The 24,914-nt window shown below is 36.2% G+C and overlaps 1 protein-coding gene across 1 annotated transcript in view; it reads right to left on the minus strand.

Moving 5' to 3' along the window:
• The window catches only part of OTOG (otogelin), a 111,711-nt gene that overhangs the window by 2,165 nt on the left and 84,632 nt on the right, over window positions 1–24,914 (minus strand). Inside the window, exons 37-56 of the mRNA XM_049820916.1 lie at window positions 24,496–24,664; window positions 23,375–23,511; window positions 22,228–22,317; window positions 21,727–21,910; window positions 18,667–18,887; window positions 17,625–17,763; window positions 15,296–15,490; window positions 14,204–14,416; window positions 13,303–13,407; window positions 12,819–12,929; window positions 11,493–11,594; window positions 10,936–11,034; window positions 10,161–10,201; window positions 8,935–9,010; window positions 7,805–7,983; window positions 6,917–7,021; window positions 6,363–6,482; window positions 5,011–5,056; window positions 2,802–2,876; window positions 301–380 (exon numbers count right to left, since the gene is read on the minus strand). Of these exons, the coding sequence (XP_049676873.1) occupies window positions 301–380; window positions 2,802–2,876; window positions 5,011–5,056; window positions 6,363–6,482; window positions 6,917–7,021; window positions 7,805–7,983; window positions 8,935–9,010; window positions 10,161–10,201; window positions 10,936–11,034; window positions 11,493–11,594; window positions 12,819–12,929; window positions 13,303–13,407; window positions 14,204–14,416; window positions 15,296–15,490; window positions 17,625–17,763; window positions 18,667–18,887; window positions 21,727–21,910; window positions 22,228–22,317; window positions 23,375–23,511; window positions 24,496–24,664 (2,487 nt within the window). The remainder of the gene's footprint in view (window positions 1–300; window positions 381–2,801; window positions 2,877–5,010; window positions 5,057–6,362; window positions 6,483–6,916; window positions 7,022–7,804; window positions 7,984–8,934; window positions 9,011–10,160; window positions 10,202–10,935; window positions 11,035–11,492; window positions 11,595–12,818; window positions 12,930–13,302; window positions 13,408–14,203; window positions 14,417–15,295; window positions 15,491–17,624; window positions 17,764–18,666; window positions 18,888–21,726; window positions 21,911–22,227; window positions 22,318–23,374; window positions 23,512–24,495; window positions 24,665–24,914) is intronic.

Raw genomic sequence — 24,914 nt, forward strand, 5'->3', positions numbered from 1 at the left:
GTTATATCAATTTTCATACAATAATTGCATTATAGGTTGAACTGAGACCTTGGATTTGCACTAAATCAACATGCACCTAAATGCATACAAAAGCAGAAGTCCCATCCCCCTTCTTATTATTTGAGGAGATGATTGCTGAGAATGCAGGGAAACATTAAAACAGCTCTATGAAACATAGAAACCTGACTCTGTGAGAGAGATGCAGGCAATAGCCTTGTGGAATTTGTGTTCCTTTCTTCCTTCTTTTTCTTTTTTTTTTTTCTCTTCTATTAAAATAAATTGTGATAGTTATTTACTTACTGGTGTGTTACTCCTGCAGTCATTCTTGCGGATAGTCATCCTAACAGTCACTTTTTTACAGAATTTTCCATCTTCCTTACCTGCAAAATGGGCACTGATTGAAAAATATCAGCTCAAAACTCTAAACATTTCAGACACAAGAACATTCCTGAACATTTTATGGGGTCAAGAGACACAAGGAAGAAAATACCCAATACATCACTGCACATACAAAACTTTGGCAAAGTGATGTTAGCTATACATTGTATCACTTTTAAAACTATTCTATTTCATGCATTAAAGTAATCTGTGTCATTGAAACTTCAATAAAATAATTATAAAAGGTTCATTCTTCACTCAGAAGTCTTTTCAGAGTAAGTCCACTGTCTTTAAAAAAATTTTGTAAAATTGATCATCCACTCCTGTGAGAAGGCTTGTCAATAATGCATAAAATGCATTTTCTATGAAATAACTGTAACAAACTTTCATAGCAGGAATTGCATTCCAGTGGCATAAACAAAGTTTAAAATGAACACTTAACAGCAGAACCTGATGAAGAACATTACTGTATGTTTTTATTAAATAAGAAAAAGAACACCAGTCAACAGATAAATTTTTTAATTTACATTTTCATTGGCATTATTTCCACAATTTTTCTCAAAGAAGTAGGTACGAAGTATATAGATGAATAAAGAAGATAAAATGAAATCATGAAATGAAATGAGGAGTTAATTTGATAAGGGAATCCTGAACCTTTGAAGAAAAGCAAAGTAGTTCAGTAAAAAGTTCAGTTGTTAGAGATCAGAAAGCACAGTATCTTCTTACGATGATCCTCTCCGTGCTGAAGAAACCACATCACATTGCAGATCTGTAAGAGAAATGAATAGTCCATTCCATTATAATAGCTTCCACAGTTTCACAGCAGATTTTACACACCATGATGCAGTCCCACATGACCCTCCACTTACAGAGCTGCATTTTCTTTCAGCCAGGAAATCCAAAGATGTTGACAAAAGGTGAATACTGTTAGCTCCAGAAAAGCAAGTGCAATAAAAGACTCACTGGTTTGAACAATACCTAATACTGAACTGTGACAGAGGTTTATTATATCTTGACATGTGATGTCCAGTTCCCTGCTCTAATCACTGTCAAACCAGGTTAATACTGCTTCTCAAAGAGAAGTACTTTTTGTGGTGGTTTTGTTTTTTGTTGTTTTTTTTTAAACATAAAAGTCTGCTACTGTTTCTAGACATAGCAGAGGTTTCTGAAATGTGAAAGAAAGGACAGCAATGAATCTGCTTGGAAGCAAATAAAAATCTACAATCAGAAATGGCTGGCTACTGCTCAAATACCATTGAATTATATTTTCTTAGGGAAAAAGTAAACTAAGAAATGAAAAAAAAAATTGTTTTTGAAAATAAAAAACTCACCATTATTTTATGTTCCTCATAGTCCTATTCATGTCTTTTCTTCTTTTATGTTATACATGGTGTGTAGGATGGAAAATTCAGTGCAGCTGTGGCTATGAATTCATCCAAGCTATAGTGAAAGTACATCATATCTCAAAGAAATAAATACATAATGTATTTCCATGCATGTACTTTAATGTCCAGTGGCTTTTGATGAGCTCTACAACATAATATACTTTTCCACGAACAACCTTATAAAACATTTGAGCATCTTATACATGTCATGTTATGATGAGATTCTTTTTTCACAGTCTGTATGGCTGGAAATCCTTGCTTACGTTTTGAGTTGACTTGTAACACCTTTGTCATTTAAAATGGTGTCAATATGAAAGAGTAATACAGATTTCAGTGTAGTACTCCTAGAGTCATGAGTGTAATTTAAGGAAGGATGTATCACTCAGTGACGTACAAAATTACAGTCAACATAATTTCTCCTACAGAAATAGAGAGAGATGTTTTTACAAAATGAATGCAAAAACAATTGCATTCATACCATGTGACAATTCAAATAATTATCATGCTCTACTAAAAAGAACAAAGATCATCTCAATTTTCATGGAATAAACATAGACTTGCTATTTTCAGTACACTGTCCTAACTATGGATGGGAAACAAATGATCTGCTTCTACTGTGTATGCCACTGGAAGCAAAACTGTATGATACATCATCTGCGAAAATGTTGTCTTAAATTCTTTACAATGTTTAACAAGCAAAGCCATTAGTCTCTATGTTCTACAGCACTGTAAACATAATGGAATTAGCTTACATTTTTAAACACAGCAATTTTACACATGCAGCAAGCTAAAGACTATATGCAAGTGCATACTACCAACAGTACATTGTTGGCTAACAACAATGCACTGCCCACACAGTGCAAAATGAAAAACAAAACCAAACTGTGAGCCACCCTGAACCATGAGCAGTTATACTACACTGCACCTTTTGGCATAATTGGGTAATGTGAGGCCTGATGCTCCTATCAGGGAGTACATTGTTGGAAATCAACAATGATGCTGTTTGGGTTGGTCCTACTTATTTCCAGGAAAATGTACCTGTGTTACAGCTAGTATAGGCTGTAGGAGTGACTGGGCTAACAGGGAATGGGAGGAACATTGACACTGAAGAACCTGGTAAGAATATTGCATATTGAACAGAGTACATGTTACAAAGGATCCCCTACCAGTATGAAACATTCTGGAGTTATTAGATTTTGGCATATTTAAGAAAAGAATTCAACCTTAAAATGTCTGTATATTACGTGATCACAGAATGGCTGAGGTTGGAGGGGACCTCTCGAGGTCATCTAGTCCTACCTCCCTGCTCAAGCAGGGATCACTGTGCCAGCAGCTCAGGACTGTGTCCAGGTATTACTTGCATTGCTAAGCCTAATGTCAAAACCAGGAAGCATCTGATCTATGCTGGTATAACTAAAACAATCTGGTACCCCAAATTTAAGTTGTCCTTTGGGGCTACAAGCAAGCAATAGTATAATTTCCTCAGAGCAGTGTTTGTAAAAACTGTCTAGGTTTTGATGGAACTCCTGGGACTTAATTTTCAAATACCACTTAAAACTGAAAGCAAAAATCACAATGATTTCTAATGGTAAAGTACATCAAAAGAAAACAACCTGATAACCCTCGTCAAATATGATTCACACAATTACAATTGACTAACAGCTCTCAAGGCAGATTTCTTCGGAGTCAGAAGGAACTACGTGATTCATAGAGGTACTATGTTGTCTACAAAAAGGTATGAAATCAAAACTATTAACCTACTCATAAATGCATGTCAGAAGTCACTGGATTTTTCAAGGGTTTAATTTTACTTTGTGATGCACCCCCCAGTTTACTAACTTTACTTTTGCCTTAATTATTTAAGACTGTGGTTATGATTTTTATCTAAGTGTAGTAGCAGGATCTTCTGTCTTGCTGAAAAGTAGCTTAATGGATTTTTAACGGTCTTAAATTGTTTGTTCAGAAGCTGGCTTATATGGCTGCTAAGGCATTGAAGGGTAATGTCAGATAATCAAAAACTAATCTCAAAGAGCCTATGGAGAATTGTCTGTAGAACTAGGACAAACGCAGGTCCATCAGAGTGAAAAAACATCAAGAGAGATTACCATTCCCTTAAAGTGATCAGGAGCAGAAAAAAAAGTGGGTAAATCTTACAGTTTCAATAACCTTTGTACTACAAAATGCAATACATCAGGAATAACACCAAAAGGTACCTCCCAGTTGGCGACACAAATCCCACTGCAGTAACTGTGCATGTGGTACTGTATCTGGTAGTCATGATTGTTCAAGTCCCATCCCACACAGCAGGAAATACCTGTATTTTTCTCCAGCTCTCTCCCACACTTTATCTCCTACTATCTTTAGCTTTTAGGTCACTATTCCAGCCACTTATACAAATGAATTGAGATTTTTTCACCTTTTAGAAGATAATCTGATACTGTCCAGTAGAAAATCTCTTTTTCAATTGCTTTTAACATTGTCAACTGCAAGTATCTGAGCTTAGATTCTTCAGGTTAGGTGTCTGCCTCGGGCTAATTTCTTCAGGAAATCAGCCAAAATGTTCCAGCTATGTACCAGTGTGTTAAGAAAAAATGTACTTTGGTCTTGATTTATTTTAAGAATTAGCGTATTTGGAATGTATTCTGCAGAGAATTATTTTATTTTTTTCCAGAGAACCTTTATTAGCTCTCATAGATGTCAAAACATATCTTGGTAATCAAGTAAGGGGGATTTTTTAATTGTAAGTTCTTTTAAAAGGTATTGCCTGAAAGCTTCTGAACTGTGTCTATTAATGGAACCTAAGACTATATTACAATCAGTTAATTACTTACAGCATTAACTTACAAACTGCATAGATCAATCTTCATTTTTACCAAATATGAAGATATGAATGCAGATGAAGCATGTTTTAAGGCACCTTCCAAAACACAGTACCTTTTATTATACTAAATGCAGTAACTAATATTTTGAGGAGTTTTACATGAGAACTACAAAGTACTCAAGGTAGCAATTTTAGTGACTTGGCCAGCCACAGTCACTATCAGTAGAGGAAGCCCTTCAATGTTAAACTACTTTCTTCTGATTTAACTCCACTGGTTTCACTGGTATTCACATGAGTAAAACTGGGAAAAGCACAGCCTTTGAGATCAGTGAATCAAGCTTTCATGCAGGAAAGAATCAACCTTATTTCTAAGGTAACAACAAATCAGACAGGCTTGTGAGGCAGGAAGTATCATTAATCACTTACACGTTTTGCAGCATCCTTCTAAGAATGGTACAACATAGCCTCCAACCTGACCAAGACAGAAATGAAGACAAAAAACCCTTGAATTCTTCAAACATTCATTCCCATATATCTATACTATTAGAAATATCTTCCAGATAAAGCTCTGCAACATTGTTCAGGCAAATGCAGCACTCTGGTGAGTGGATGAAGGTTTGGCTGTAAATGATCTAACTTGACTGTTATAACACAAGTTAATATTAAGTTGTTGTCACTGAATGCCACTATACATCACCAGCTATCAAAATGCCACATTTGGAGAGGAAATGTGGCATTAAGTCTGCTTCCATCCTCTGTTACTTAAGAGTAAACATCTGACTTCTTGTAGAGGCCGTACTGACAATCACAAAAAACTGATTCTGAAATCAAAGCAGGAAGAAATCTCATTTATATGAGAAGCCACTCATTCCCCATAGTGGAGAGTCATTGCTCTCTTCAGTGCTGTAGCATGAAGCACTCCCCAGAGTACTGTGGGAAGAATAGCTGCAGCTTCTTAAAAAGCTCTCTCAGAATTACCTTGAAGTTCAATTGTTGATGTCCACCTCAGTATCTGAAGCCATGATGATCTATCTCTATGCCTTAACTTTTTTAGTTTGCCTAGAACAGCAAAAGGCCTTTCACCAGCTGTGAAACCATGACTCACTCTGAAGAACCAATTCACTGTTATCTGCAAGGAAGAATTACAGCCACCTAATTCCTTTAGGACTGTTCCCTGCTTGTGTACCATCATTCATTAAGGAAAGCATCTTCCCATCCACATGTAAATGTAGAACTACAGAGAGCAATGTGAGATTGCTCCCAGCATACATATCCTGGCACTTAGAGTAACCTCATTTTGCAAATTCAAATAGAGCTTTTGCTCCTCCTGCAAAACTAGTCCGCAAAACCTTATGTCTCACTGTGGAAAAGATTTTCCTGATATTCAGGCAATCTTTCCATTTCTTCAATATTTTTGACTGCTGTGATGAATCAAACTGTTATATGCAGAAAATCAGTTAGAAAGGGTAAGTCCAACCCAGAAAAGCATCCAAGTTCAGACAGCTGTATGAGGACTAGTGTGATATTACAAGCCTCTATGAAAAAAAAATTTTTTTTTGGAGCGGAGGTCTCTCCAGCTGTGTTAACTGGGCAGTCTGGTGGCACAGTATATGTGTAGAGTTAGAGATTTTCACCTTCACATGTCTGGGCAAAAATGCAGGCATTGCAAGAATTTATAATTTCTCCCTTCTAGAGGTAAAAACGTCTTTTGTCAGTGTTAATCTTTTCATGCAAACATAAATCATAGCTGGAATGCAAACAATGTATTGAACACTGACCTTCACACATTCAGTTTCATTAAAGGGTGGGCAGCCAACTGAAGAGGAAACCAGAACTGGTCCTATTGCTGTGTTAGTGCATTCATATCTGATGCAGTTTGAAATCCAAACAGTACCAGGCTGTTAAAAATTGTAAACCAGAATCCTTACTCAGAAACCCAGCAAAAACAGTATTATAAGTATTTATAATACAATTCCATTGAATGTGGTCTTGTCTGAATCAAAAGTAATACTTATAGCAAAATATAATTTAGATGCATGTTAAAGTTCTGTTTAAGTACAGAAATTGAAAGTCCACTAAATACATAACGTTAAGCAGGTTGTAAAATAGTCAAGTGGACGATAATTCTCTGATATATCAAATTCCTTAATCTTTGTAGACAGCTACATGATTGACACTCCAAGAAATTAATGTTGTGTGCATGCAAAACTATTCCTAGTATTTGGCCAAATAAAGTTGTTCTTTGCACATTTTATATGGCAATGTATGTACAGTAGCTTATTTTTTGTTTACTGCTCAGTATTTTGAGGGAGTAAGACATGTATAAACTCACCTTAAAATTGGAAACTGTGCCATTGCTGAAGGTATGGAGACAAGACAAGTTCTTACAGCTACCACAGCAAGTTGTTAAATCTTTTGGTGGCTGATAGACTTGGTTCTGCCAAAATAAAATAGATTATTCCTTGTACGACACCATCTTGCAGCTCAACATTTTACTACAGTAATAGGCAGATTTTTTTCAGGTATCCGATTTTAGGAAAGGTTTTTAAATAACTTGCAAAACCACATAACTTACATTTGTACACACTGTACATTCATGAAGCTTTTATAAAATACCTTAGACCTTAATTGAAGTAAATGGGGAGAAGTTCCAAGTCTTGAGAGAATGAACTGGTCTTTCTACCATTTTCAAATGTAAGTCTGACAGCTTACTTCAAGAACCACTTAAATTTTGACTTTTTACACATTAGACATCAAGTAAGTACATAATTGGAAAAAGCAATCTTTATACTATTCCCATGGTAATGTATCATACTTTGTAAAAAGACGGGGTATCATTTCCTTATTTTACAAAGCTGTTTTCACCACATTTAGAATTATTCTTCTATTTATAATTATTGTCTTCCCAATTCTTATTGAGCTAATGTCTGCCAGGAATTTGTACCAGTTTGCGCATAATGCAGCTATAGTTATACAGGGATGCAAGGTGGCAGTATGCTATATACATTAGTTTGTGCAAGATTTACATGGGGGAGAAAACAGTGAAGGGAGTGAAAGTTCTATACATTTCTATCAGAAGTGCGGTAGCACGTCATTAGAGGGAGATCTCATAGTTACTCTTTTGATCTTGTTCCTATGACTAATCTACTCAACAAAACCCAGTGAAAAGTAATAAAAAACACCAGTCACAATACACTGTCTCAAATTCTGAATTTCTTACAGCTTTGCACTTGACAGTACAGTCTACTGAAGATGTGTTTATTCGGTAGTATTTAGTGGAGGGATCAATCACATTTGTACAATAAGAAATATGGCAAATGCCATCTGCACTGTGTTCCACGACCGTTTGTCCAGGAAGCAGCACACCTCTCTCATTACTCAGGCAAACTTTGTCTCTCACTACAAGAAAACAAAAAAATAAACAGCATGCTCAGGACAATCAGCTTGGTATCAAAACTCTGTTAAAAAATGTTTCAAAAAGTAAAAAGGAATGGAAAAAGCTACTCTACCTCTAAGAATTATGGGTCAGATTTTCAAATATAAACTGTTAATACTAGTCTAATGCTTCACTATAATTTCCAAATTATTTTAGATTTAACCATGCATAGAATCTAAATAAAAATATCATACTCTATTAGCTGCACCACCAAAATGATGGTGCAGGCTTCTTCAACTAATCTGTTTTACAAGTCTACTTCAGTATAAGAACGTACCTGAGAAATTTTGGTTTCTCCCCACTGATTACTGAGGGTGCAGAGGATAATTAGCTCAGAAGTATACACCTTTGATACAGAAATCTAGGCAAGAACAATCCCAACTCTATTGGCCAGCTGGGTGCCCCACAGGAATTATTTTTTTCTGAGTTTTCCCAGATGCTATTTGGCACGCTCTAAGATGAGTTTGCATGGTGCTGAATGCTATCCTTGATCTTGCAAAGCACATAAGCATATCTACCAGCTCCTGAGTAGTTCCCATAATGTGCTAGCGGGACTTTTCTATATGTGGACATTGAGCGTGTGTTTCAGCTTCTTGCTGGAGTCCTTACTCCAGCTCAGCAATATGCAGGCTGCTTAGTCAACACCATCCAACTTTCCCAAAACTCTGTCTGCTATTTCCCTGCACAGACCTCCTGCTGCAGGAATTAACAGAATACAAGGACAAGCCATAAACAAACCAAGTACTTAAGGAGGGGTCCTATCTCCTTGCCTTTTCTTACACTGTTTGTGAATTACGTCAGTCAATTCTTTCCTCGTCAGTATCACGTCAGAAGTGAACATCTGATTTATAATTCCTAATTTACCTTAGCATTTGAAAGGGTATTTCTATGAATTAAATTATTTTCTGACTTACCACATTTGTACTTAACACAGTTACAGATATTTTCTGTACTGTTCTGAAACTGTTCATCTATCTGAAGTTTCTGCCCCTAAGTGTATAAAAGGAGAAAAAAAAGAGAAGTGAAATAACAGTGTTTTCTTATTTGTATGATTTTTTTTCTTCTAAATACCTTTCCTTCAGGATTTGAGTAGCAGTATCTCTTGCCCCTAGAAACCTATTGTGAATCCACTTTCATCACCCAGAGGGACATTTAATTTCGTAATGATACCAAATGAGAATTTTTTTTTTACACCTGAAAAACGGGAATGATTGTTGGTGTCAGTACAGCAGCCATTTAGGACAGAAAAGACTAAGGCAGGTCAATGAGGAAATGCAATGGCTTGCCTTTGCACAGAAATCTCCATGCAATGTGGTGTGTATTCTTTCATGGAATAACTTAACGGATATAAATAGTATTACAGTAGTACAGATTTACTTTTTAATTTTGCCTTTTCTTGTTTATACGTATGCATATTAAGATTCTTTTCACAGTTTTCTGCCAGTCCTGATTGCTTATAACCAAGTTTCTTCATCTATGAAATGAAAGCACTAACAACAACCTCACTTACAAAGCATTTTAATTTCCTCTATAAAAAATGAGCACTATTTCCAATTCCTTCCTAGGACTCCAAACTATAATTTTTATAAATTATTCCCATCACAATATTATTTTCTGGATAAAATAATGACAAGCAAAATCAAAGCATACACAGTACTGACTGAGAACCTAACCGAGCAATGCTAATAAGCATTTTTGTAATGCAGGACAAGTCACAATGAAATACAGTTTATAAGTTCTGCATAGTCAGCAGTCTGAGTGCATGATATATGTTAACATATTCACTATAAAAAATAACATTTACAAAACACTGATGCTTTAAAGCATTTAGTTCTACCAATTTAAAACCAAAATTTTATCCCTGGGTACATGAAAGCAGTTCCATTCTACAAATACTGCAGGGCAGGATATGGTCATAAAAAATACAGAAATATCAATGCTATACAGACATATTATTCTGCAAGATATTTAAACTTAGCTGGCTTCTTAAAAATGGATATAACTTCTTGTAAAGCAACTTAAAAAAAAGATAATGACATGGCAATTCATATTTCACTGACAAAACTATCAGTAAGATACAGATAAATAGATTTATTAATAAATTAATAAAAGAATACTACAAAGATGATTAATTTCATACCAGCTTGCACTGAGGTTTGGGGATCGTTTCACATGCACATTCTAAAACAAAATATGATAACAGAAAGAATAGTTTACAAAGTTATACGCCATTTGCTTAAAACAGAACATCGGAGACTAGAAATTGCAGTTTTACAAGTCATCACTGAAGAAGCTGTGTTGTTTTTTGCAGTATACCCATCTGGGGAGTCCAGAATTATGTTTGATTTCTATTCCATCCTGAAAACTAATACCAGCTGCTATGACCACCTTCACTTATTACAACAATTTACATTGTAATGTTTACTGCATTGTATCAACTGCAGTTCACCTGAACACATTAAAAGAACAGATTATCATTCCAGCCGCTAGCCTCCTTGCAGCGATGGCAATCATTACAATCTATATAAAACAATGGAGAATTATGTTTAAGGCATTACAAAGAGATGTATGACATACTACCGTCTTTGTAAACTGGCAAATTGCTGACCTGCGAACCTAACTTTTTTTTTTTTTTGCCATAAATAATTTACTAACTCTTACAAAATTTTCAAGATGGTAAGTCACCCAGTTTGGACAGGCAAATTCTACAGTATGCTATCACCCTTGTGAAGCAAGAAAAACCAAAACAGGCAGATTAAGAAGTTCGGTACCATGACATGACTTTTCTATATCATTTGTTTATAAGCAGAGCACAATGGTATAGCTGGCTTAAACTGGACTTAAACCCAAGAGGCCAAAGCTCTTTTCAGTGTCTTATTGTCTAAGGCAACTAAAATGAAAATCAGTCATTTTACCACAGGTCTGAAAGGGGCAGCACTTCTCTGGGCTCCATACCTCCACCAAAGACATGCCTAGCATACATTTGAATTCAGGACAACGATGTATTTCACAAACTACAATTAAGGAAAAGAAAGTCCAATAAACAAAGGTTGTCATATTTTGATGAACAGAAATATGAATCAAGAGATAGTAAATTACTTATTCATAATAAATACCTTTAGAAAACATCTTACTTGAAAAGATTAATAATCGAAATGTAATTGTTGCCATCAGGTAATAGTAGCATGAAGTACAACTACTCTAGGCAAATATTTAAAACAGTTTTACATCTCCAGAATTTGGTGTCTGAAATTACTCATTTGTCTCCATGATACAGATATTCAGATAATGCTTTAGGCACATTTGAAGTTTTAAAAACAAAGATTATTTGTTCAGGACTACAGATGATAGCTTGCTTATATGTACAAGTAGAGCTGTATCTCTAATCCATCATGTTAGGCACTGAACATCCACACTACAAAATTTGACATGATTTCTGTTACTTAAAATATCAAAACCAAGTCAAACTTACTACACTGGTAGGTAGGGCAACACCTCTCTGTAGTGTTGGTATCCACAATAAGAACTTCTCCTTCTTGACATTTGGGTATTTGATCAGAGCAAGCCCCGCATGCTGGAGAAAACAATTATTTAAATCTAAAACACAGGAAGAAATTTTACTACTTCCTAGGAAACATGCCCATAAGTTTGTCACAGACACATATGAAAGACAACAGAGATACTCTGCATTCATTCTATATAGTCCCTATACAAGAGGCTAATTTTCAGTGCAGATTGCCTATTCTTTGTCCCCTGATATAAAGAATTAATACATTGTTGATGAGTCACATCACAACAAACAGGATTTTCCCTCCCTTTCTGTTATGAAAAATTTTGCTAGATTTTCTCTCCTACCAAGTCACCCTGTTGTTTTCAGCTGCTCGAATTATAGGATCTTTGATCCCCAATAGAGGGCATCTCCTGTGATCCCAGTGCTATTCTCCTACTTGAACACATATGAAAACCTCAAACCACAACTTTTTTATATGTACAGTGCAAAGACTCATTATATCAAAAAAGAGACAGAAGGATGCTATGTGGACAGCGAGAAGAGCCAAACACAGCACATCGCCATCACATGATCAAAGTGACATCTTGATTACTGTAACTAACAGAAGTATAATTCAAGTTTTCTATTAACACTTAAATTTTTGCACATGGAAGAGCTACTCAAGATGAATCGACCTTTGATTCACAGATATCTATGTGCAAAAGTAGAGTAAATTCAATAGGACCTCATTTTCACATTATTATCATAAAGAAAACAACCATATGGTAACATCAGAGCTCCTACGCTGATGACAAAAGTGCAATTTTATTGTTGAATTAAGTCATTAAAGACCAAGCCCCGAAATAACTGAACAAATTTACATAATAGTCTCATATGGGATATTTACCATTGACTAAGATGGGCCATAGCTGATACAACAGAACATAAGGAACAAGAGCATATATAACTTCAGTCTTCTTTCAGATAAAATATTCATGCAGCTAGTCCACAGACTGTACATGGACAGTCTCTCAAAAGCTGCCAACTCCCTCATCGATGGACTCCACCACCACTCCTCTACATGACCCAAGAATATTACTCAGTCGCACAAAACTGTTTTGAGACTCTTGATGAGTTCTTGCCATTTCTCATGTTTTGTAAAATGAATGCCCATTTGTTTAACTACTTTCAAGCCTTACTATGTTGGGAGAGCTAAAGGAAGTACAAGGAGCCTTAATTGGCAAGATAAGAGTAGGTATCATTGCAAATACAAAAACAGTTATAGACTCAACCAGCCAGATACTCTACCACATATATAGGAAATGCAGCAGGTACTCTCGACCCGAGCAGCAATTAGTGTTTGATCATCTTGACAGCTTGGTATCTGCTCCACTGGTTCACATTTTGCTGGGTCACATTCTGAAAAAAGTACAACAGATGTATTTCTTTATACAAAGTATAGCATTCCTCCTTTGTTATGCTATAACCCTAAGAAATGGCAGTGCAGAGCAGAGAAATACTACAAGACACTTTGGAAAAACTTTTACCTTGTATGGCAAGAAAGCAAAGACACATTCTCGCCTGATCACTAAACACAAAACTCCTTCATGATTATATCTGCTCAAATTGAGGCACAGACAACCCTGAGCTTTTAGATGAAAGAGAATTCTGTAAATGGCCATACTAACCATGATGTTTATACTAACTACCCTTTTACTTCTAAGTTGATCTATTTAGTTTACTGAATGTCTTTTACAGGGTGAACTTTTTTACCTTTTCAAAAGAAACCTACCGCAAACATAGTTGGGACAACAGGATTCTTCACTGTAGTAAGTGACCAGCTTTTCCAAACCATTACATTCAGGGATTAGGGGTTCACAGAGGCTCTGATTACAAACTGTTACATAAAGGGAAAGAAAAAAAAAAAAACCTCTTCTAAACTATCTTACACATTTATAAGTTGAGTAGAGCAGTGGCAAGCAGTATTTGCAGTTTGATACCCTGAATCTCCAAATAACAACATGCATATGAAAACCACAACAAGCTAGCTAAAAAACCTGAGGCAATATTCAGAAGTGTCCAGCATTTGCAACACTCTCCATGGAGGCAAATTTAAGCTAGAGCTGAGTGCTTGTGAGAATTTAAAAAAAAAAAACAAAAAAACAAACAAACAAAAAACACTCCTGTGGAAAACTCGCTGTTACATCATCCCAGGTAGTCAAAACATGAAACTGCTTACAATTTCTTTTTGAAGATGGACTTTCTAAGGTAAATAAGGATTAAAGAAAAAATCTTTTAGATCCTTTTTTTACTGCTCACTTTGTAATTTAGATAAACAATAATCTGATCTTTTTTCCTAGTAACTAGTTATATCATTTATTTGTATTTGGGTATTAAAAAAAAACCAGTAGCCTGTACAGCTGAGAGGAACACAATTCATATCCAAATAAACACACAGCTATTTCAGTCCTTATAACCCTTGTCCCCTCCCCTCTATCTCTCCCCTCAAACCTACTGGATATTGAGCCAAATCGCACAAAAGTTTCTACAGTTTTCTACATAATCTGTAAATTCAAACCAAAGTAATTTCCGTTCACTTAAAAAATAGGATGTGTAACAGGAAAACAATCCACAGAGAAAGGATATCCGCATATTCCAGTGGGCAGTATTCATAATCATTAAGGAATACTTACTACAGATCTTCTGAGGACAACATGTCTGATCACCAGGAACAAGCAAGGCCACTTCTGCAAATCGCTGACAGTCTAAATCGTGGATATCTGAACAGTCATACTCCACTGGAATAATGGTCTCACTGTCAACACATTTTTGCATACAGCATCCGCTCAAAGAAGTTTTCCAGATCTCACCTACTGCATGAGGTGCTCCTGAGCTGTCTGTACAAGCTAGATCAGGACAACAGAAAATGGAAGTAAGTCCTTTTTACTTCAAATGTTGACCACCATTTTCTTCCACAGTGGGTATAGAACTATGAAGTGTAAAAATCCCAGAGTTTTAAAGGTATCACTTATCCCCATCACCCCACAAAAAAGGGAAAAAGGAGACAGTCTGAGTTTGTATGGGAAAGCAAGACACTCAACACTCTCCAGAGGATCAGGGCCTCCACTTTGTTTTGTGTCTCCAATGCAAGGCTAGTCACTTAAAATCCCAATCCAATCCTTTGTTTTTAAAGCAGTGATCTGAAAATTTACTTTTGTATTTCACACACAGCAAAACTATTATTAATTTACAGTGCTTTATGTAATCTGTTTTATAATAAACTGCATCTTTCAGGTTTGTGTTGTTAGTGCTAAGTATTGGCCCAAAATTTGGTGTGCTCAGGCAGAATTGTAATGTAAAAAAATATCAATGCTGGCAGGAAGAACATAAGACATATACATGTATTATTCAAAATGTGTAATTAACTATTGTTGCATGTCTTTTGAATGCCATTTAGTATCAATAGGTTCAAGCCCTTGGCAAGGGCTAGGTGAAAAGGAGGCCAAGACTAACATACTTAGAATGCTAGGATGCATGAACATGAGCAAACCCTTCCATTTTGAAGAGCATCCTCCAGCTGAGAGAAGGTGAGCAAAATTGTATGTCACAAGGACATTCCCTGCTTGCTCACCCGTACAGTTAATGTTTACTGAGTACCTAGAGTCCTCAAGTGAATGACACAAGCAGAACCCACACAACATCAGGCCAGAACTCAACTTACTACTAATGAAGTATCTGACCACCAACCTGCAGATTATAAAGAAGAAAATCATATCCAAACATACCACATTTTTCTTCAGGAATACAGACAGCAGTGTGAGCTCGGTGAAGGATGGTCCCTCCAGCACAGACACAGCCTTCTGTCAACACTGAGCAGGAGTCTGCATCCAGAGAGGCAACCTCATTATTCTGACAACTATCTGCAACCTCACAGGCAGCTATACAAGCCTGATAGGAGAAGTTTTCAGAGCAGGGGAAGGCTAGGACAGAAATAAAAAAAATCACTCATTCTGAAGTTGTAATCACATGAGGCAGTACCTAAGAGAAGACGTTACTGTCTTCTTGTCAACTTCCTGTGATTGCCAACTTAGTAGGACCTACCAACCTATAACACCAACGCAGACTAGTTACCTTCTATATGACAAAATCAAACAAAAGGAAGTTCTGAGCACTTCTACTTTTCTTGTCGTAACATCTTCATCAGGCTTTGGTTTGCATTTTGGCAGTAGAGATATCAAACCATGCAGCAGTGCTGACACAAAGTAACTTAAACTTCAAAAGCATTTGCCAATACTACACGGATTAACAATACGCTGTTCTGGATCATTCTAAATACTTTGCAGTGGCTAAAGAAAATACAGCAATTACTAAAAGGGCAAAGCTTTGTTAATTACAAAAATATATATGTAAAGGCAAATTCAGCATCGTTTTACGTAGAGTAATAAAGAATGGGATGAACTCATTACTACATTTAATAGATATCCACACTAATTATCCTTTTGTATGTGTGTGAGATTTTTAAGTCAATGAACACAGTTAAATTTAACATTCTTTATATTACTAATGTAAATTCATTGACATGTTATGGGTGCATGCAGGAATAGACCAAAAAAGCATCTCATTTTGATTTAACTTTTGCTGTTGAAAACTTAACATGATCTTTCATTGGTTCAAAATAGTGATTAAAGCTGCATAAATATGGCAAATGGAGAATGACTATAAATGCCAACAATGTGGTTCTGCGAACTACCAAAATATATGATCCTCATCATGTAATGATACCTAAATCATACAGCAACACCATATGGAATCATGGTAATGAGACAAAATCCAGTGCACAAAGGGACTGTCTGCTCAAAAATGAAGAAGGTTCCAGTTTAGACTTTAAAGATTAACTGGGAGAGGAGGTTGATTTTATTCAGCTCCTCACTACTGAAAATGGTGATAATGCCCGACAGGAAATATCTAATAGAGCTCTGTAAATAGAAGACCTCAGGCTTTTAAAAATCAGTCTACAGCATATCAACACTTAGTGATCACAAAATCCAGATGCAACTTCATGGTTCTTCCTTGCTGGGCATGCACCATCAGAGGTCACTGTGGTATAAAAATATGAGTGATGTGTCCCATCAAGACAGATGGAGTACCTAACTATATTTACATATACACTTTGTAACATCTCTTTCTAAACAGTTATTTGCTAGTAAAATCCATACAAACCCAAGAGTTTAAAAAACAAAAAGACTGTGTTTAAGCTTTAGACGGCTATTATTTGCAGGGCATTATGACATGCCTGCATGAAGCCTGTACACATGTACACACCTTAAATAACTTTAAAAAAGACATCACTTATGATTTCTATGTACAGTGAGTTCTCTTATTTTTGTAGATCACGCTTCATCAATAAGTCTTTCCCTTTTCAAGCAGTGAAACCACAGATCTCCCTATGTTATCACTGCATAGCGCTTTTCCTAGGCAATCGTTGACAACAAACAGATGCTGTAATCCAAATTTTCTATTTACGCTACTGATGACTACAGATCCCATTTAGCCTTACATTTTAGTATGTTTCTATGGGAGATGTCTTCTGCCAGGATACTCTAGCTGTCAGGCTTTACTCCTTACTTTCCATCTAACCTCAAAGGAGTTTTCACTTCTCTAACCCTTTCTCCAAAGACACAGCTTTCTGGAGCAGCATCAAGCAGATATCGCCACTTCACAATACCATGAACTTTCTGTGGCTTCCTCCTTTCCCCATCCAATTCTGTTGTGTTTTGGTTTTATCAGTGGAAATTGGCTAAGAGAAATGAACACTACATTGCAAGTGAGAAGATTTGACTTCTACAGTCAATTACGTTATAACCCAGAGGCAGACTTCTGAGCAAGGTTCTTTAGCTTGCCTCTCCCATCTGTGAAATGGCTATAATGTTCCTGATCCCTTTTGCACACTGCTTTGAATTCTATCATAACAAAATGCTGAATATATTATCTTAATAATGACTTCCAAAGTATGTGAGGACTCAAGGAGCATTGGTATTTTCAACTTACAGTAACACATTAAGCAAATTTTGTATCTGTGAACACTAGAGGTACACATACATGCAGAATACTTACGGCAGTAATCAGAGCTCCTCCATTCTATACAAATATTAAATTTGTTGCACATTGCCACATAGGCAGCTAGTGAAATGCATGGATTTCGAATGTACTCAGTGTCTCGAACCCATATATTACAGAAGAGCTCAGGTGAAACCTAATAAAGAAAAAATAAAAAATATTGCACCTTCATAGAGACCCTGCTAGGTAGGAAACAGACTGACCTTTTTAAATATCAGCTACAAACAATGAAGCCAAAAGTTCTTGGTTCACAGTAAGCAAGAGGCCACCAGCCTTCACTGATGTACAAAGAGACTCTACTAGTATTTAAAAGTAAGGCTTCCTGAAAGTTGAAAAAATATCAGACATCCTTATATTCCTCGGTTTCATCTCTTCTAAGTGCCAAGGCAAGAGCTAATACAGTTTTTTCCAACAGAAGGCATAATTACTGATTATTCCTTGTTCTTCCTTACCTCTATGTTTTTGTCTATTTTTGGTCTCACCTTCATCAAGCTCAACAATATACAATAGATGAAATGGTAAATGTACTCATATAAGCCCAAATACATACTTTATTTGCACACTATGAGTTTGTTACTTGCTGTAGTTTTGCTTTAAATATCATCTCTCTAAGCTGGAACTCCTTGTCTCTAAAGTCTTTGAGAATGAAGGCTCTTAGATCACCTACTGCCATTTAGAACTTGTTAAATTACTGAGCACTTATGGATTAATTAAATCTTAGAACTGTTTTATTTTACTTTGCTCTACATCATATTGATGCAGTTGAATTAGCTGGGACCAATTTATAAATTAGATGGTATTGTCAAAACTAACAGATATATTATAAATTCTGAAAGCGTGAGTTGCTTATTACAACTCTCCTATCAAGCTGCCACACTCTTCAATTGTTTTTACCTTGCAACTGTAGATACAAAAAGGCATATATCTCGTTCCACAGATGTGGCTACGTATAGCTTCACATTAATGAAGTTATCAAGTATACAAAATTATATCAAAACTGCAACTCTCTCAAAATGTAAGCTTCTGAAAGTTAACATACATAAGGATGACAGCTGCTGAAGGTCTGGTTCAACACCAGTCTTAAGCACTCTGAGCAGTCCATGACTGAGCAATTAGCTTCCCGATGCCTGTCTTCTCCAACATGCTTTAACGTGTCTGGCACTTGCCAGCTGTCTATAAAAGTCGACGGAGCATCACTTTTACTTAAAAATGTCCTGTTGGGTAGCATCAGGTCATTTTCCAAGCTTCTATCACAAAACCCTGTGTATTACCAGAAGAAAAAAGCAGGTAAACACCGACCTCATGGTTCATTCTGAAGTATGTTTGAAGTGACATATTCAAACAAGTGAATAGCTTTTAAAAAACTTATATGACATGACAGTATCACAACCCACAACAGATGTGCAAAGTCTCTGGCATATCAAAATACACAAAATTCAAATTAAGCAAAGCAAAAGTAAAGATGCATCTATGAATTCAGATAGGTGAAAGGAAATCTATTGCATATCAAAGAGCTGTTCGCAGAGCCCAGCTATGGCACACAAGCTTCACCTCTCAGTTGCACAAGCACTAAAAATGTATTTTAAAAAAGGTTACAAAGCACCTCCATGTAAAGCAACAAATGAAAACTGTGAATGTTATAAGAAGAGGGAACTGCCATAAAATGCCAAGATGCTTACCCAATACTGTACTTCAGAAATACTGTACTATTCTACTTAGGCTTCTGAGCTGTCTTAAGCATCTATTGACTTAAGCTGCACCATAAAAGTGCAGCTTCTGGCACTTCCAGGTATGCTTTTCTTAACCCTCAGCAGGAAAAAAAAATAATCAAACTTTTCTGTATTCACTTCTCAGAAGGCAGCATCATGTTTTGTTTCTGTTTAAGGTAGCTGGCAATTCTGAAACACTTTGGAGCAAAAGAAGCAATGTAACATATGGAGAGTGACTTTGGGCAACACAGAACATCCAAGTATTAACAGTAGTCTCCTCTGGAAGGTCCTTTAAGAGCCAGCTGGTACAAAAAAGCAGAATGATGGATCAGTCCCCCATTCTTTTGTCCTAATCACAATTTCTGAGACTTCTGTATTAGACTTCTAGAATGTTTTCTTCTGATGTCTCCACAAACTTGCATGGCAATTCCAAATCTTTATCTGTTCAAAAACTATTTGTAGATTTAACCCTTTTCTAGAGAACTGGTCCATTTTACCATTTTTCACCAATTCTTGATGACAAGAGCAAGCCATTGACAATCAGTGATACAGCAATAGGCATTCAGAGAATAAAACAGCTTTGAAACTGTAACAATTATTGGACCAAAAAATGTTTCTGGTTAACCTTTTTGAGGTTGTGAGTCTATGCAACACAAATAGGAAGTACTTGATGGTTCCAAGAGACTTCAAACGATTGCTATCATGTCTGGGATATCTTTTTCCACTTCTTCTCTTACACAACAACAAGGAGATTTAACACAGCAAAACTAAGGCTTCACATTTGGCTTTGTGGGATCTGTTTGCAGCTGAAACTGACATGCTTGCACTCTCCTTCACCAGTTTTGCTATAGAGATGTCTATGTTCCCTTCCCACATTCCTCATCTCCTACACCAGCTCTTCACCAGTTGCCACGTTCGTGTGATCCTTCTACTGTAAAAGACACCGTTGTCTCTGACACAGATCCTTCCAAGGAATTCTCGTGCTGCAAAACTGTAATGGTGCCTCCAGTTTTATCATCTCCATGAAGCTAAGAAATTAGGATCTACCAATACTGCAGTTCAGCTAAAAGACATCTGAGAAAGCTCAAATACAAGAAGCAGCAGGCTAACACAGGAAGCACAGGAGATCAGGGTAGACTAATTTACCCTGAAAAGATGCAATAGTCAGTTCATTTAAAGCAGGCTCTGGTAAGTCACATCAGACAGCACTGTGCAGGCAGACTTATGCAGAGAATCCCAATCAGAGAAGAATACCAGAAAAATACAGTACATTCTCTGAAGAAGTTGCACTTGGAACACCATCCACAGAAATGTGTTGACCTCTAGTTAAAGCGCCTTGTAAACCAGGAACATAATGTTCCCAATTCTCCCTATCACAGTAGTTAAACAGGTAAAGGCAAAACAGACTTTCAGGATAACTTGAATCAGGCTTACTAAAAAATAGTCTTTACTTTCTTGTTTCTGTTTAATCTAATTACAGTAACAATTAGCCAAACAGAGCCAGAATGATGATGAAAACAAAAGTTAGGGCAATTTACAGATAATAATCCAATTTCAAAATGGCAGTAAATTCTAACTCTCTTCCTTTGTGAGAAGCACATTACTGTCTGCAGGACTTGGAACTGGACTGAGCTATCACTGGTATTTGATACTGAGCTACAAGCACTTGCCCTTTCTGAAACTGCAAAGATATCCACTGTAATTATATGAACTCTGTAACCCTGGTTTCCAGTTCTAATTTACAGCAGATAAATTCACAGAATCAGGTGTCACAGCAGGGGTCTACATCAACAGATACACGCTTGCAAAAGCTACAGCACCAACAGCTTATTCAAGGCTATGTTTTTAGAAAGAAACTACATGAAACTATTGAGAAGACCTAACAGAGTGCAACACTATGGTTATTTAACCCATTACTATTAAAAATTCCCTCTGAACTATTTCCTCCAACAGATAAATTAAGATTAGTTCTCTCAAATTTACATTTCCTGTGAATTCTGACCTTTAGAAACTGAAAATAGCACATATTACTTCCTATCAGATGGATATCAAACACTAAATCTGTAAATGACCTTATTTGACATTATGGATTTATGCCTGACTTATTTATTTGGGTTTGGTTACAGCAATCATGGCTGTGATTCAAACAAGTTACAGTCAGAAGCAACGCTACAGGTAAAAAGCAATTACATGAATAGGTATCAAGCAAAACTTCAACAATTAACAAAATTAATAATAATTTAATTTTATTAGTATCTTAAACTTTGCAAAGATCTGCAATAACTCTTTCTGGACCAGATCTTGCAAAAGATAATTTATGTCATTAGGAAAACGTGCCTCCCTAGCAAAGCATCTGAATGCCTTTATTTCTTGCACTACTCTATACTTACCACATAGTCCCAAAGCTCTTGGTTCTCTGGTACTATTAAACTCAATAATCATCACACCTGTGCTGTGAAACCACTGAATTCTGATTTTTGTTGGGGTCTCAACTGCATACTTGAAGCCTGAATCCTCGACTTTGTATCCGTATTTTCTAACAGTAGGCCAAGCAAACCTTGAATTTACCGTTACCTAAAATACATACAGAAGAGATTAAATGTCAGGTACCAAGTGCTGCAGGTAGAACAACTAAGGCCAGATTCTCGACAGCTTAGGAATCTAACTCGTAACTCATTTCAGAAGACGTCAGGCTCACCTCATTAACTGTCCTTGTATCACAGTTTGACTCTGAATTTACAAGCAGTTTACTAAATTACAAAGTTGGAAGAATGAATTATATTACCTATTGTGTCCTACTCTAATCTTCAGTATCCACATGAGTAGGCAGTTGATTACAGAACTAAGATGCTATCTAAAGGCAAATAAAAACTAACCCTCAAAATACTTACTTTTCTACTTAAACGATTGATAATAATTTGGTTTGATACATAGGTTAAATTCAACATTGCCAGGCACAAAGAAGGTGAATCTGAATTACTCTGTGGAGAAAGCAAAAATACATCAACCACAGTCATGATGTGCAAAATATTCATACATTATCTACTTATTGTTTTTAGGTACTGGGGCATTAAGGATTTTGCAGGGGATATGTTTTTAAGAGAGGAAAACTGCTGCTGATTGTAGTTTCAAGTCTGGACTACAAAGTTCATCTGGATAGCATTCTTACAAAATAAACAAACAAAATATTATGATCTCGTGTTCAGCAACTACGTTCTATCACCTGATCTTAAATTTACAACAGAAATAAAGGTTTTCAGGAAAAAAAATAATACAGTGGACTAGCTGTTTGGACACTGAAAAATATGAACTACAGATCTGAAGGTGAGCAAGAATAAGACTGGGAATGATGAGTCTATATGATATATGAATGGATCAGAATGGATCAGAAATATACCCATGCTGCCCGAGCTATACAGTGCTGAACAAAACAGAAAGCACTGAATACAACAGAAAAACAAATCTGAAAGTCATAAACAGATCTCTTTTTTCATATCAATCATATCGAGCTTCTGGAGTTAACTTCCATAAGGTACTACTTGGGACCAAACTTTGTGATGGACATTGATATGGACATCAAAATTACCTAGCTTTCATAGAAGAAACTGGAGTTTAAAGAGTTTTGTAAAGGCTCATGAGAAATTAACTCTTCATGACATAAAGCAAATCTACACTACCCATTAGGCAGGATGCCCACTAGGGTTTCTCTCTTCCCTCTCTGAAACAACACGTATTTACTCCTGTCAAAGACTTGGAATGCACAGGGTGGTCTAATTTAGTCTGACAATCCTACAGTCTTTTATGGCTCTGAAGATTGGCATTTCCAGTGCAAATTTCTTTGAAGGAACTATGCATACACAGTCAGGTGATAAAGCGCTATACAATTTACAAGTGTTGTAAAGTGTAAGTACAATTCATAGATACTGCACAGAAATGAATAATTAACCACAACTATGTCATACGACTATGCCCTTCCTTTTAAGATACATCTTATTAGCAGTACTGAACACAATTTGTTAGCTGACAAATGTTAGTTACCATTCTACAGTCAAGGACATGGATGGTTATAGTTTCATCTTGAGTTTGACTAACAACGTAGGATGCTTCTTTGAATAAAGCCAAATGATTTCCATCATAGGTTACAATGCTCAGATCAGAGAAAATTGTGCAACGACCTAAGAAAAATTAAAAAAAAAAAGAAAAAAAAGAAAAAAATTTTTCTAACTTATTTTAGAATTTCTGTAAATTTTACAAAATATGAAGATAAAACAATAAATTTTGTAAGATTAACTAGCTTACTAGAGTTTCATATATGCGCATATATTGTCAGCTACATTCGATATTGTTGCACCTCTGTAAATGGACAGCAGAATCAAATCCTGCATATTTCAGTAGGACAATTTGCAGGCCTCTAATTAGTTATTTTCTTACAGTTCTTGCCAGCAAAGGTTTGTAATTTTTACAACCCCCAAACTAGCAAAAACATGAATGACAGTGGATCATGCCAGATCCTTAGTTCCCTTCTAGTCTTGCTCCTAAAGTGGGAGCTCATGTGGAAGGTTTCCTTCTTCCCAGTCTTATCATTAAAGCTTTTGTGTTTCAAAGGGCTTGGAGTTCTATTATTTCAAACTCTAAAGCATAAACAGAAATTTGCATTGCTTGACTCTGCATCCTTTCTTTGCTATTATGGACTACATTGAATTTACTTTAAGGTTTGGATTCTTCCTGCCCCATTCTAGGTAATTGATGGGAGTGACTACAGTAGAGCTGTAGTCCCCAAACTGTTAACAGAGCTAGTTAACAGTCTAGGGAATCTTCTCATCCTGAAGTAGATATAAGCTGAACCAAAAAATCCACTGACTATAACTGACTAGGTGTCCTCTGATTAGACAGAAGACAAGATGGGTCTAAGTCAGACTTAGACATGCCCACTGCAGATACCTAAAGTTGGGTAAAATGAATATCCTACATTAAAGGAGCATTTTGATTTCATTTCCCTGGATGTAGAACTAGAATTGCATTAGACAATGAGTAAGCCATACAATATGCATCTTCTATTTCTACGCCATGGTACAGAAGCATCAGTTCTTAGCCTTCTTACATATGTATTAAATTGTTACCTAAATTAACTTCAAAAGTACTGCATAATTAAAACTTACATGCACATTCCCACTTTGGGCAGCATTTGTCACCATTCGTTTGAGTAGCAAATCCTAAAACTCCACAGCTGGGTTGAGTTGCATTGTATGGGCAGTTTTGCGACTTATTAACTTGGATCAGTTGTCCATCCAAGCAAACATGTTTTATGCACTCATTTTCTGTGATTGGCTAAGGCATATTTAATAAAAGACATAGGTTACCATTCTTACCAAGGTAGTATCACAACATTGCAGAGTATTTGCTCAAAAACGGGGCTCACATTCTTCAGGTACAGAATACTTATGAATCCCCATGACACTGATGGAAGCTACAAGTGAAGAGCACCTTTGAAAAGCCAACCATTCTGAGGACAGTTTAAAACTGCTGTCCTGTTGTAAAGTGGAGAACAGCATTATTGAATTTTTAACTTTAAAAGAAG

Source organism: Accipiter gentilis, chromosome 17 (genome assembly GCF_929443795.1).
Source record: "Accipiter gentilis chromosome 17, bAccGen1.1, whole genome shotgun sequence".
NCBI lineage: Eukaryota > Metazoa > Chordata > Aves > Accipitriformes > Accipitridae > Astur > Astur gentilis.